Source organism: Chrysochloris asiatica, unplaced genomic scaffold (genome assembly GCF_000296735.1).
Source record: "Chrysochloris asiatica unplaced genomic scaffold, ChrAsi1.0 scaffold00016, whole genome shotgun sequence".
Classification (NCBI taxonomy): domain Eukaryota; kingdom Metazoa; phylum Chordata; class Mammalia; order Afrosoricida; family Chrysochloridae; genus Chrysochloris; species Chrysochloris asiatica.
In genome coordinates, this window is record NW_006408534.1 from 14021794 (window position 1) to 14036328 (window position 14535).

Below are 14535 nucleotides of genomic sequence, written 5' to 3' on the forward strand. Positions count from 1 at the left end.
TGCATCAATCAATATGATCATGTAATTCTTTTCTTTTTTCTTATTTATATGGTGGATAATGTTGATTGTTTTTCTGATGTTGAACCATCCTTGCATCCTTCATGACAGATCTTGAAATGTTCTTTTTGATGATGAATGTAGTACCATTCCCTCCAGTTTTCATTTCCAGCATAGTAAACCATATGATTATTAGATTAAAAATGGCCAGTACAAGTCCAGTATAGATCACTAGTGCCTAGGATACTCATCTTTATGTGTACCATTTCATTTTTTCCAATTTTCCTAGATTCATACTTCGTCCACTCCATGTTCCAATTGTTGATGGATGTTTTTGGTTTTTCCTCCTTATTTTAAGTTGTGACCCATCAGCAAATGATGGTTCTGAAAGTTTTACCCTATTTGCATCATCACAGTCAACTCTACTTTAAGGAGGCAGCTTTTATCCAGTCATATTTTGAGTGGCTTCCAGCCTGAGGGGCTCATCATACAGCACAATATCTGACAATTACTGTTATTGTTAAGTGCCTTCAAGTTGCTTTTGATTCATAGCAACCCCGTATAGAGTTTCCAAGGAGCAGCAGGCCTTGCAGTTCAGTGTTTATTTTACAATGTCACACCAAGACTTCATATCTGACAATATTCTGGTGTTATTCATAATGTTTTCATCTTCCAATACTATATCTGACAATGTTCTGCTGCTATTCGTAAGATAAGCAAATGTAAAACCATGTGATCTAGGATACCTGTTGACTGTTTCCCCTAATGTAGAAAATTACCAAAGCTGCTTTTTTGTTTTGCCACTTAATATATGTGTTATTTAAGGAGCTCTGATAGCGTAGTGGTTACAAATCAGGCAGCTAACCTCTCGGTCAGCAGTTTGAAACTACCAGCTGTTCTGCGGGAGAAAGATAAGGTTTTCTGCTCCTATAAAAATTTACAGCCTCAGACACCCTATACAGGGTCGCTATGAGTCAGAACCGACTCCACAGCACACAACTACCACCATTTGTGTTATTTATTCTTTTGCAGATTTAACTGTTTTACAAGTAATACTGTTGTTTTTATTCTTCTCCAGATTTAACTTTTACAAGTAATATTGTTGTTGTTAAGTACCACCAAGTCAATTCTGACTTATAGAGACCTTGTCTAGGGTTTCTAAGAAGCAGCTATTGAGTTTGAACCAGTAAACCTTGCAGTTCAACCAACTTTGCAGTCCAGTGCTTATCCTACAGCATTACATGAGGACTTTACAAGTAATATATGTAAATTAGGCATTTGTAGGCATCTTATGTTGGAAGTATTTGAATGTGGAGGTCAACCCAAGCTTTAATTCTAGGACCATCTGTTAAAACAAGGTTGAGTCAAAAATTGTCCACACTCTGGCTATAGAATTAAGTTTAATCAACTTTTAGAAAAGACACATATCTCATTTTCACATAATCTCCTTGCTTTTCAATACACTTATGCCATCTGTCAGCAAGCTTTCATGGTGGCTGGTGGCTGTGTGCCGTGGAATCGGTTCCGACTCATAGCGACCCTGTACAGGGTTTCCGAGGCTGTAAATCTTTACGGGAGCAGAATACCTCATCTTTCTCCCGCGGAACAGCTGGTAGTTTCTAACTGCTGACCTTGCGGTTCACAGCCCGATTCATAACTACTATGCAACAGAGCTCCTTGTCAGCAAGCTTTCGTATCCCCTTATTAAAAAATGTTAGGGGCTGAGCTGCAAGCCACAAGTGCAATGCTGTCTTCACACTTCTTCAGCAGAGGGGAATCTTTGTCTTGGAAGGGGCACTTTCAGGGGACTGAACAGGGGTAGACCAATGGAGCAAGATTAGGACTATAGGGAGGATGCTTTAACACCTCAAAAGGAAGGTTTTCAAAGTTTCAACACTGTGGGTGTCAACACTGTGGGCAGAGGTGTGAGGACTTGCAGTGTCATGCAAGATCACAAGGCTCTTGGACAGGGGTTCTCCGCCTTTAATCCAAAATTTAGGCTTTAGCTCTTCATTGAGCAGCTCACTATAATGAGCACTGTTGATAGGTTTCCTTTTTCCTGATTCATGTTCAATACTGGCCATTGAGAATCACAGAAAACTGTAAGCATCAATTTTCCAGCTGATGGTTGACTTTTGAACTTTTCCTTGGTTGAAAATTTAGGATGTTTCCATTCCATATTTGCTGTTTACTCTCAGGTTCGTCATGATGAATCCATGTCTTGTCAGCAGTAATGATTTTTTTTTTTTTTTTTAAGAAGCTTTTACCTTCCCTTGGTTGAAAATTTAGGATGTTTCCATTCCATATTTGCTGTTTACTCTCAGGTTCGTCATGATGAATCCATGTCTCGTCAGCAGTAATGATTTTTTTTTTTTTTTTTTTTTTTAAAGAAGCTTTTACCTTCCTTTGCGTATCAGTCCATATTTTGTTTGCAGATGGCTAAACACTTCTGTTTATGCTCTTCTGTGGGTTGTTTCGGTACCCATTTTGCAAAAACTTTTTGAAACCAAAGTCTGTCGTGGATTATTTCATAGGCAGAGCCATGGCTGACTTGCAAATGATATGCCACATAATCCATTACCACTCGTCTATTCGACAGAATCATTTCAGAATCTTTTCATGTACACTCTCAATGTTGTCATCAGCTGTGGATGTGGATGGGTGTTTTAATATAACCAGGGTGTGGATAATTTTTGACTCCCCCATGTAGCTACTTGGCACTGAGTTTGTGCTTCTTTGAGAAACTCTGCTCTCTCAAAATGATGGTAGTATAACTTCCATTAGAGCCAGTGTAAAACACATAATGTACTGTCAGTAAATATTAGTTTCCTATTCTTCCCTTCTCACTGCTGTTAGTGCCGTCAAGTCCATTCCGAGTCATAGCGACCCTGTTTAGGGTTTCCAATAAGTTACTGGTGGGTTTGAACCACTGACTGCAGTTAGCAGTCCAGTGCTTATCCTACAGTACCACACCAGGACTCCTGCCCTCTGATTAAAATGTGTTTTTTCTAGATTGAATGATAAAGTGAAGAAGAAAACGCTAACATCATTCGAAAGGGACTTTATTTTCAGCAACTTGACTGGGCAGCTTAATTATCAGGGTTTTGAAAAGGCCGACATGGTGATTGAAGCTGTTTTTGAGGACATTAATCTTAAGCACAAAGTGCTAAAGGAAGTAGAAGCGGTAAGTAAGGGGTCTTTTGTAAGGGGCCCTCTGTTCTTAAACCTCAGTGTAATAAGTGGAGGACACTAAGATCTTTTTTTTTTTTTTTTAAGAAACTCAAGGTTCACTTTATCATTTTATAGGACTATTCATTTCCAAATGTAAATCTTTTATGTGAGCCCCTGCACACAGCATATGCTATGAAGGTGAAACCTAAGTCCTAAGAGAAGAAAGTTATTTAGAGTAGGGTTCACTGACCTTATTCTTTTGGGAGTTTAATTACCCAAGCATACAATAATAATGTCAGAGAGTATAACAATGTCATGGAGATTTCTGGCTGGCTGCAAATCATAATGAAACTTATTAGGACTGGGCAGCAAAGGAAGTTGGGGAGAAGCAGCTTCCCCGGGTAAGATGCAAGTGCTCATTCTGTTGAAACTCTCCTTTGGTCTTTATCCCAAATGCTTTACAGTAGTCATTCTTCAGATAGCAGATAATGTGAACTAAACAAGTACTTGAAGTGAGTAGTGCAAATGGCAGTAGTACTCCAGGCCTGAGAGCAGACCAGGGCCTAGAGCAACCTCCAGTTAGGTAAATGGAACGTGAGTTAGTCAGTGGTAGAAATGAACTGTCTGGAGCAGCCAACTGTGATGGTTTAGGTGCTCTCAAGTTGCCCTTCTGTGTCTCTGCTTGTGACTTGGAACCCAAGGAAGGTTTAGAAACAGCTCTGTTTAGGACAATTTCATTTGTCTTTTCTTTAGGCAAAAATGCAATGCTAGATTCAACTGAGGGAGAAAGTTCAGAAGAGTTGGGTAGATTTGTGTTCCATCTGTGCTAGATGGCATTTCAGTATAGAGATACAGAGGATGTTCCCAGGGTCCTTGGAGGGCACTGCTAAGCCAGTGGCTGGTGGGTTCTGAGAGCCTCTAAAACAATCACAACCAGGGTATTTGCTTTGGGAAATCTGGGTTCGAGGTATCAGTGGAGAAAAGTTTGTTCGTTTTGGCAGTTAGGAGGCCACTAATCAAGGAAAAGAGAAGGAAGAGGTACCAAATTGAGAGAACTAATGGACTGAGAGCAAAGCAATATAGTAGACACAGTTCAAGCATAAAGGTAAGGGGCACGGGATGGGGCAGCATCCGGGAGGCAAAGAGAAAGAAAAGAAAAGGGATTTTATCTGAGAATGTAGGACACAGAGGGCAAGAAACTAGGTGTCTGATAAAAGAGGCGAAGGAGACATAACTAACAGGGGATTATGGATTTTTAGCAGATAGTAAAAAAGAGAGAGACATACCACCTCTAGACAAAACGATGATTACTATAGATAATAACAAAATTCAAAATGTTACATATATGTTTTTGGGTTCTTTATCTGTCATGTGCTGCTTTTTTAGTGAAGCTAGTGAAATCATCTAGAGTAGGAGATGGCTGAGGAAGTTATTCTGAGAGAATCGAAAAGACATTCTCCAGGTCCAGGACAGATACACACTTAAAAATCAGAGAACATCTGGGGAAAGACCTTTAGGAGGGCATCCATTCCATCTTCCCAGTAGCAGGGTAATCCCTTCATTGTTACTGACCTTTACTTTCTTTTCAGAGAAATTTAAAGTTGAATCTACATGACAGTCCTTCAAGGATTTAAAAATTCTCTTTCCTTATACCCCACAGCACTAAACAAAGCTCACTCCTCCGACATCCTTCATTAGACAATGATTCTAGATCTTTCACTCTCTGGTTATCATCTTTAGTGTCTCTATCACATCTGAGCATTCTTATCTATATAACAAACCACTGCAAAACTTAATGGCTTCAAAAAGCTGTTTATTTTCTCACAATTTTGCAGTTTGGGGAGGATTATGGCACCCTGATGCTCTTCTATATGGCCTCCCTCTACTTGTGGTCACACAATAATCGAGCCAGAGCTTCTCTGCAGCCTGACCCTTGACTTGGAGAGAATAGAAGCTAGCAGACTTCTTAAAACTGCCCCAAGAACTGACAGAGACATTTCTACTACATTTTACTGATCAGAACACATCACAAGACCAATCCAGATTCAAGGAGAGAGGAAACAGACATGTCCTCTCGATGGGAGGAAAGACATGGCTGTCTCCAGCCATCTTTGGTCTGCTCCACTTAGAGGATTAGACACTCATACTGCTATTAATGCCACTTGAGACTTTATTCACTTTCTTAAAGTTATATTGTGCTGTCGAATCACATTACACTTCTGGTTAATTAAAATCATGGGATCTTTGTCACAAGTCTATTGCCAAGCTGCGTCTTGCCCATCATACACCTGTACAGTTTATTTTTCTCCTTTTAAAAAATTCTTAATGAAGAACTTTACCTTTGTCTACATTGTAGTTAAGTGCCGTCAAGTTGATTTCCAAGGAGCAGCTGGTGAACTTGAACCACCAACCTTGCAGTTCAAATGACTTTACAGTCTTACGCATTAGCCCATAGCGCCACACCAGGACTATTTTTAAGTGCCATCAAATCAGTTCCAGCTCATAATGACCCTGTATAGGGTTTCCGAGGAGCAGCTGGTGGATTTGAACCGCTGACCTTGCTGTTCACACTGACCTTGCTGTCCAGTGCATTATCCTACAGTACCACATTAGGACTCCATATTATAACTGATATTATTTTATACCCAACTTTTCATCATGTTAAATATGTCTTGAATCTTGATTCTCTGCTCTGATTCTGCTTGTGCCAGATTGGCACAAATTTGACAGTGTGCCTCCCACGTATTTGATAAAAACATGAATTAAGTTAGGATCCTGGACAGAATGCTGAGACAGTCTGCATTAGAAACTGTTCTCCAGGGTACTAAAGCTAATAGTTACTAGTATTCATGTACTGCAATTTAGTAGTAAATTTTTGTTGTTGTTAAGTGCTGTCGAGTTGGGTCCAACTCAAGAGTGACCCTAGAAAGATGAGGCTTTCTACTCCCATAAAGATTTACACCCTCAGAAACCCTGTTACAGGATTGCTATGGGTCGTTCCAACTCGATGGCACTTAACAACAACAACAATAAAATGAGGCAGGCATGTATGAGTCAGGGCTGAAGGGTGGAGGATGTCGTCATCATAAGCTTTCAGACTCCAGGACAGGTTCAAATGAGAAGCAGGGGTTGTCACATGTGCTTGGTATTGAAATTAAGGATACTTGATTTAAAGCCACCTTCTCGGTGTTTATCTGAAGTTTCTTCCTTACCCAGATGTCGTCCCCAGGTTAGGGTTAGGAGACCTATGAAGCACCAGTACCTAGAGGAAGGCTGAGAATAGTGCAAAGAACATATTTTCCCGGCACAGAAGCCTCTAGGTGATCTGTAAATGTCTAGATGAACTGACTCCACTATCGGAGCAGTTCTGAGTGAAAGCGTGGGCTGGACCCAAGTGTCTCTCCTTAGGTTTGCTTTGGACTCTGGTCCTTTCCCAGGCTTACGTGACACATTCTTAATGCTGTTCTCTGCAGGTGATTCCAGGTCACTGCGTCTTTGCCAGTAACACTTCTGCTCTCCCGATCAATGAAATTGCAGCTGCCAGCAAAAGACCTGAAAAGGTATATTCTGAACAGAGGGAAACCTTGTAGTGGTTTACTGATGAAGGTTGGGAACACAAATGAATAAGGAATTGGTATGAGTAATGAAATGGGTGGGGTAGCAATGTATCCCCAAAAGGGCACAGAAAAGCCAATACCAAGACCAGTGAGAGCTGCAGCAACAAGTGAAGTACAACTGAACTACGTAAGTGATTGTATCCCTGGTGTGTGTTATCTTTCAGGTAAAGACTTTAAACCTACATTCATCCTATAAGTAAGCACTGAAGGATAGACTCAAAAATAAGGAGGAATACTCCCAAAGATGGACCTTGGCTACAGAGCCGGCTCTGGGACTGTCTAGGATGGGTGTGGTTCCAACTCATATCTGGGAATGAAGGTTCAGGGACATGATGGGATATGTCCACTTATGGATTCAGTTAGACTTTCTACCCGGACATGAACCGGATGGGTGGAGAACAATTTCAGTGAGTATTTGGAATGATGCCTAGAAATGTGACTTAGGATTTTAGTATCTCCCAGGGTAATTAAGAGGAAGTACAACCATTTAAGGGAGGAATAAAACACAGCTCACACTTCACTTCACTTCTCTAGAAGGTACTGATTAGCCTCAGCTAGCTCTCCAGTCCTCATGTGGCCCTGCAGGATAATACACTGGACTGCAAGCTCAGTTGAACCTCAAGGTCACCAACCACAAGTTCAAACCCACCAACCACTCCTCTGAACCCAACACAGGGTCACTGTGAGTTCGAACAGACTCGATGGCACATTGTAGAGTCCTGGTGCAGCACTGTAAAATAAGCACTGGACTGCAAGTCAGTTTCAACCTCAAGGTCAGCAGTTTCAAACTCAACATCCTCTCCTTGGAAGCCTTATGCAGGGTTGCTGTGAGTTGGAACCAATTCAGTGTCACTTAACAACATGGTGGAGATCATGGTTTGTGCCCATTCCAAAGAGGGTAGCTCAACAGACTGTGGAAATCATCAAATAATATCATTAATATCACATGCAAGTAAAATTTTGCTGAAGATAATTCAAAAATGGCAACAGCACATACATCAGCAGGGAACTTCTAGAATGAGGGATGTCATTACTGATGTCATGTGGATTTTGGCTTAAAGCAGATACTATTAGGAAGATGTTTACTTGTGCTTTTATTGACTACAAAGGCTTTTGATTATGTGGATTGTGACAAGCTATGGATAATGTTATGGAGAATGGGTATGCCAAACACTTAATTGTGTTCTTGAGGAACCTGTACATAGACCAAGAGGCAGTCATTTGAACAGAACAAGGGAACATTTATTGGTTTAAAATCAGGAAAGGTGTGCACCAGTCTTGTATCCTTATACCACACTTACTCAGTTTTTATGCTGTGCAAATACTCCGAGAAGGTAGATTCTGTGGGGAAGAAAGTGGCATCAGAATTGGAAGAAGACTCATTAACAACTAATGATACAGATGATACAACATTGCTTGCTGGAAGTGAAGAGGACTTAAAATATTTAGTGATGAAGATCAAAGACCACAGACTTCAGTATGGGTTGCAACTCAATATAAACAAAACAAAAATCCTCACAACTGGATCAATATATAACATCAAGATAAATGAAAAAAAGATTAAAGTTGCCAAACATTTAATTGTGCTTGGATCCATTGTCAGCACTCATGGAAGCAGTAGTTACGAAATCAAATGAGATACTTCATGGGGCAAATATGCCGCACAATACCTCTTTAAAGTGTTCAAGAGCCAAGATGTCAGTTTGAGGAGTAATGTACTCCTGGCTCAAACCATAGCATTTTCAGTAATTTCATATGCATTTGAAAGGTGGACAGTGAATAAGGGAAACCATAGAAGAAGTGATGCTTTTGAGTAATGGTGTTGGAGAAAAACATTTAAACTACCATGGACTGTCAGAAGAACAAAGTCTGTGTTGGAAGAAGTACAGCTAGTATGTTCTGTAGAAGCCAGAATGGTGAGACTTTGTCTTTCATACTTTGGACATGTTATTAAGAGAGACCACTCCCTGGAGAAGGCAAAGTTAGAGGATCAGCAAAAAAGATGAAGACTCTCCAACAAGATGGATTGGCAGCAGCAGTGGACTCAAATGCAACAATTGTGAAGATGATGCAGGACTGGCAGTGTCTCATTCTGTTGTGCGTAGGTTACTATGAGTTGGAGCCAACTTAATGGCACCTAGTAACAACCACAACCAGAAGCAGCCAAAGACAGGCAGGAAACATAAAAGAACTTTCAGGAGCAGAATTGTTAATACAAAGATCATGTGCTAAAACCACAAACATCTATTCCCTCATATTTTGTTGGTCCATGCTTGTAGTCTAGTTGCGTAGCACATAGCTGATGAGAGATGATATGTAGCCTGGTTGAAGGCAAGGCTCAGTGATGGCAGGAGAGGGAGAAGTGGCATCTGATTATATGTCATGAAGGGAGACAAAACAGTATAAAGTGACCATATTCCTTTACCTAGAGCACCTCTGCAGCATTTAAAATCCGTAAAGGAGAATTGTCATTGTGCATTTGATGCTGACTGGGACATGCTCCTGTCTCTGTTTGCTTAGGACTGAGGGGTTTCCTGGGACACTTGGCTTCCAGTGCCAGACAGCCAAGGGGGAGTTGATCACTTTAGGCACAGCTTTTTAAGTGATATAAATATATTTTGTTTGTGATAATAGTTACAGGGGTTTTATACAGTTGTCACAACATAACCTGAATGAACACTTTCAAATTCTTGCATTTCAATCTATGTAATTATATATCAGAAAAGTCTAATTCCTTCTACTCAAGGGTACGGAGTCTGTCAGGGCCTATGTTTTAAAGTAGTTTTAGACATAAGTAAAGTTTAGCGATTGACGGCAACTTCTGGATTGCTCCATTTACGGGACATTAAGTTGATTTGTGTATTGCATAGTTGGTTAATGCAAGGTTAGTTTGAACCACAAGGTCTATAGTTCAGACCCACAGCTGGTCCTCAGAAACCGTATACTGGGTTGGAACCAACTCGATGGCACTTAACAGTAGTGGTCAGGCTCTGAAGAAGGCAGCCCTGTGATGGAATCCCACTCTGCCATTTGCTCACTCACTCTAAGCTGCCCATTGTAACCTCTTGTCTTTGTTCCTTACGTACATAGTTCACAGGGCTGTAATGGAATGATGGTAAATGTGTTAAGGAAGAGGTAAGCTGGTCGTTAGTAAGAGTCAACAGGTGGTAGATAGTATTAGTTATACCTTACAGCTAACCAAACCAAAACGCCAAACCCACTGCCATTGAGTCAATTCCAATTCATAGTAACCCTGTAGAACAAAGTAGAACAGTAGAACTACTCTCTAGGGTTTCTGAGACTAAATCTTTTTAGGAACAAACTGCCTCATGTTTCTCCCACAGAGCAGCTGGTGGGTTTAAACCTCAAACCTTGCTGTTAGCAGCTCAACACTTAACTCACTGCGCCACCAGGACTCCTTCTTACAGTCATGTTGGGTGGGGGGACTGCAAAACTACAAATTAATGAATTAGACATCCTTCACAATTGTATTGTGAAGATTCAGTTTAGAGAGGTAGTCCTCAAACTTCAGCATGCATTAGAATCCCCGGGGAGTTGAGTTTTAAAAGCACAACTCTGGGTGGGTTCCATCCCCCCAGAATCTGATTGGATAAGTTTGGGATGGTTCTGAGAAGTTGCAGTTCTAACATCCCCAGGTGTTGCTGCAGACCCAGGACCACACTTCTAGAATCACTGGTTTGATGAGTCTTCAAGTGCATTGCATTACTTGAGAATTGGGAAGTATTATTTAAACCCAGTGCCCTGGTGAGGAGACTGATCTAAGTAAAACCCACATATATCTCGGACCACCCAACAGATCAACTTAATCTTCCCCTACCACCACCTCACCACCATCTCTCCTTCTCCACACACCCCCTCCCCCAAAAAGTACTAGGCCATCTTAGCTAAACCATCAGCATCAATCTTCTCTTGTAAGTCTAATTTGGCCTCTGGCTGTGATTTTGGCACTGATTGTGGGTAGGATCAGATGCCCTTAGTGAAAAGTTCCAGAAGCAAACAAAGGAGAGCATCTCAGGAAGCTCTTCCTGAACACACTGCACTTTTTAGTGAGAACGAAGTCACCTGACTACAGGCAAGCGGTGTTTCTAGTCATACCCACCTTTCTCTCTACCATTTTTCTGGGGAAAACGAACATTCATTCTTAGGTTCTCTCCTTGGCATTCCTAACTGTTGGCTTTTCCTGCCCCTTGCCAGGTGATTGGCATGCACTACTTCTCTCCCGTGGATAAGATGCAGCTGCTGGAGATTATCACAACTGACAAAACATCGAAGGACACAACTGCTTCAGCTGTCTCAGTTGGTCTCAAGCAGGGCAAGGTCATCATTGTGGTGAAGGTAAGAAGCTGTGTGACAGCATGGCGCGTCTTGAAAGGCTCATCTATAACTATACTGTGGAACTCTTCTGGAGTAACGCCAGCTTTCGATATGATTTCCCCCTCTGTTTGTCTATATTGTGGTATAATGGAGTCCTGGTGTGGTGTTTGCTGTAGGATAAGCACTGGACTGCAAGGTTAGTTGGAACCATAAGATCAGTGGTTCAAATCCACCAGCCTTGGAATTCTTACATAGGGTCGCTATGAGTCACATCCGACTTGATGGCACAAGTGGTGTATTGAGCCTTTATCACTGATTTGGAGTAGGGATGGGGAGTGCCTGAAACTGGCAGGGCTCTCCTAACGACCCCAGACCTTTCAGGTGACTGAAATTATATGCTGTGCGGACTGATACAAGCCTCCACTGGGTGTGGCTTCCCCCACAGTTGAAGGATTTTGATTGAGATTATCAGTCACCTTCCATTTTGAAACCCCGCTGGGAATGGGAGCATGTTGTCAGCCTCCGCAGCGGCAGAGGTCCCAGTGAGCTCGTGTTATCTCCCTTGACAGGATGGCCCCGGCTTCTATACCACCAGGTGTCTTGCACCCATGATGTCTGAAGTCCTCCGAATTCTCCAGGTTAGTATTGCTGTCTGGAACATCTGAGTCATCTTTGACCCTTTAAATCAGCCCTCCAAACTAGTCATGTCTGTTTTACTAACTGTAGGTGCCTCTCCACGAAGGCCCTTTGTGGTCTGTTTCCACACAGCAGCAGGAAATCTCGAGGCTCATGCTTTACTGAACTCAGGGCATAACTGTAACTCAGCTCCTTTAGCTTCCTCACTGCATGAAGCCAAAGGCCTCCCTCCCTCCATGCTTCCAAGTGTTGGTCCTCTGTCCCCTTTGAGGCAGGGACCATCAAAATCAGGGCCCACTTGGTCTGTCCACAGCTGCATCTGGCCATAGAACTCATACCCTGGCAGGAAAGGATCCTCCTCAGTGGGCATTTCCCCAGATACTGGACCATGGTGTCCAGTGGCACTGTATTTTCTTCCAGATGTGGAAAACAGTCCTGTCTGCGTGGAATCTTTTCATGATTGAGATGCAAAGTTGAAGATAAGGAAATTAATAATCTGTTCGCCACTAAGTTTACTTAAACTACTATAGGTTAGGGGAGGCTCTGAATTTTCACAGATGGCACCCACAAGAACAGTGGGTTTTACCCTCGGCTGTGTCTGAGGCAGCACCTGAGCCCTTGGCAGAGTGTCTTAAGTGGCCTTCCTCTGAGCTTCCTGCTTTACTTCCCCTTCAGGAAGGAGTTGAGCCCAAGAAACTGGATTCCCTGACCACAGGCTTTGGCTTTCCTGTGGGTGCAGCCACACTGGTGGATGAAGTTGGTGTGGATGTAGCCAAACATGTAGCAGAAGATCTAGGCAAAGCCTTTGGGGAGCGGTTTGGAGGTGGAAGTCTAGAGCTGCTGAAGCAGATGGTGGCCAAGGGCTTCCTCGGTGAGTAGCTTTCAGGAGGCCTAACGGGCACTGTGTTCTGAGCAGTCTGCAGAGTGCCCTCTGAAGCATAGAGCCCCCAATCACTCTGGACTTCAGAATGGTCTCAGGAGAGCCTCCTCTCAGGGTGGATCTGCAGAGTTTGGACCGAAGACAGGTCTAGTCTTCTGGGGCTTTGCCATCACCTGGCCCACATCATACAAGACTGACAGTCGTTTTCTCCTCCGAAGACCTTTAATACATCTTAGGTACTGCACGAGAAAGCTCCATGACCTAGCTTTGTCACAAAATCTGGCCATCTGTGTGTAAGGCCTTTCAACACAGAGAACATGAGGACCACCTGAGAGATGGCTTGCTTTCTTGGCAAAGTAACATCAAAATCAACACTTGGACCTAGGCTTTAAATCTCACCCAAGTGCTGTTTTCTTCATTCAGATATACAGATCTGAGCTTCAGGAAATACAAGAGCTTTCTCTTTCTCTGCCAGCTCTTCTGACAAAGACTGTTTTCTAGAGTGAGCTAGAGAAATGCAGGAATATAACAGGCTGGAGCTCTTTAACAGACCAGCAGGAGGAGAATCTGGGAATTTGAACTGCCCCTTTGATTGCTTTTAGGTCGCAAGTCTGGGAAGGGCTTTTATATCTACGAGGAGGGTGTGAAGAGTAAGAATCTGAATTCTGACATGGACAGCATCTTGGCAGGTCTGCAGTTGGTTCCTAAGGCTGATGTGTAAGTCAGTGGTGTGTCTGGCAGCCCCAGGCTGCTTTGTTATCGTCCCCATCCCTGAGCAGAAAGAGCTCTGCTGATGCTGGCAGACGTCGTACCCTTTGGCCCTTTTCCATCCCACCTTGCCGTTACCAGCATCAGAAGGTGAGGATTGCTTAGGCCTCACTGTGAAGTACCCAGCGTGCAGCTAGAAAGGTAGATTGTCCTTGACCCCTCCACTTTTCCAAATCCTTGGTTACCATTTGTGGGGAACTGAGTCCTGAGTCACTACAGTCTAAGAGCTCTGGTAGCGTAGCGGTTACGAATCGGGCTGCTAATCTCATGGTCAGCAGTTTGAAATTACCAGCTGTTCCGTGGGAGAAAAATGAAGCTATCTGCTCCCATGAAGATTTATAGCCTCAGAACCGACTCCAGGCACGTAACAACAGTCAAGAAACATTTATTTCCTACCCTCTTCTAGGTGCTGTTTCAAGTTAATTAGGGCAAGTAACTTTCTACAAGAAGTAGGACCCCCGAGGCTAGGGTTTCTCCACAGAGTTCAGTACTATGTTGCCCCCCAGGAGCTCTGTCACACCTACCATGCCCTTCCCCTTCTGCACCTGCAGTTCCTGCTGTCCTCCCTGTTCACTCTCCCTGAACTTCCTGTCTCTTCCCATTGACAGCTCCTCTGACAAGGATATCCAGTACCGCCTGGTGACAAGATTTGTGAATGAGGCCGTCATGTGCCTCCAAGAAGAGATCTTGGCCACACCTGCTGAGGGCGACATTGGAGCTGTCTTTGGGCTCGGCTTTCCCCCTTGTCTTGGAGGTTGGTCTTTCATATTGGGCAGTTAGCTCACTCTGTCTTAGAGCTCATGTTACAGTCACCTTCAACACAGTCCCATTTCTCCACGCAGGGCCTTTCCGCTTTGTGGATCTGTATGGTGCTCAGAAGGTGGTGGACCGGCTCAGGAAGTATGAGGCTGCCTATGGCAAACAGTTCACCCCCTGCCAGCTGCTCATTGACCACGCAACCAGCCACAAAAAGTTTTACCATTGAGCGGACCCATAGCCATTCATTAAGCTTACTGACCCCCCCAGCTGCAGGCAGTGCCGTTTCTCCAACAGAGCAGTGTCTAGATTTCTGGTACCAGAAAGAGAACTTGGCCACCAGATTTGCTCTTTGAAACTGCCTTCAGCTATGAC

At 43.1% G+C, this 14535-nt stretch overlaps 1 protein-coding gene across 1 annotated transcript in view; it reads left to right on the forward strand.

The window, feature by feature from the left end:
* The window catches only part of HADHA (hydroxyacyl-CoA dehydrogenase/3-ketoacyl-CoA thiolase/enoyl-CoA hydratase (trifunctional protein), alpha subunit), a 91765-nt gene extending 77230 nt beyond the window's left edge, over positions 1 to 14535 (forward strand). The window contains exons 13-20 of the mRNA XM_006835222.1: positions 3010 to 3181; positions 6642 to 6728; positions 11001 to 11141; positions 11690 to 11758; positions 12432 to 12627; positions 13239 to 13353; positions 14013 to 14158; positions 14247 to 14535. Coding sequence (XP_006835285.1) covers positions 3010 to 3181; positions 6642 to 6728; positions 11001 to 11141; positions 11690 to 11758; positions 12432 to 12627; positions 13239 to 13353; positions 14013 to 14158; positions 14247 to 14389 — 1069 coding nt within the window. The 3' untranslated portion in view covers positions 14390 to 14535. The remainder of the gene's footprint in view (positions 1 to 3009; positions 3182 to 6641; positions 6729 to 11000; positions 11142 to 11689; positions 11759 to 12431; positions 12628 to 13238; positions 13354 to 14012; positions 14159 to 14246) is intronic.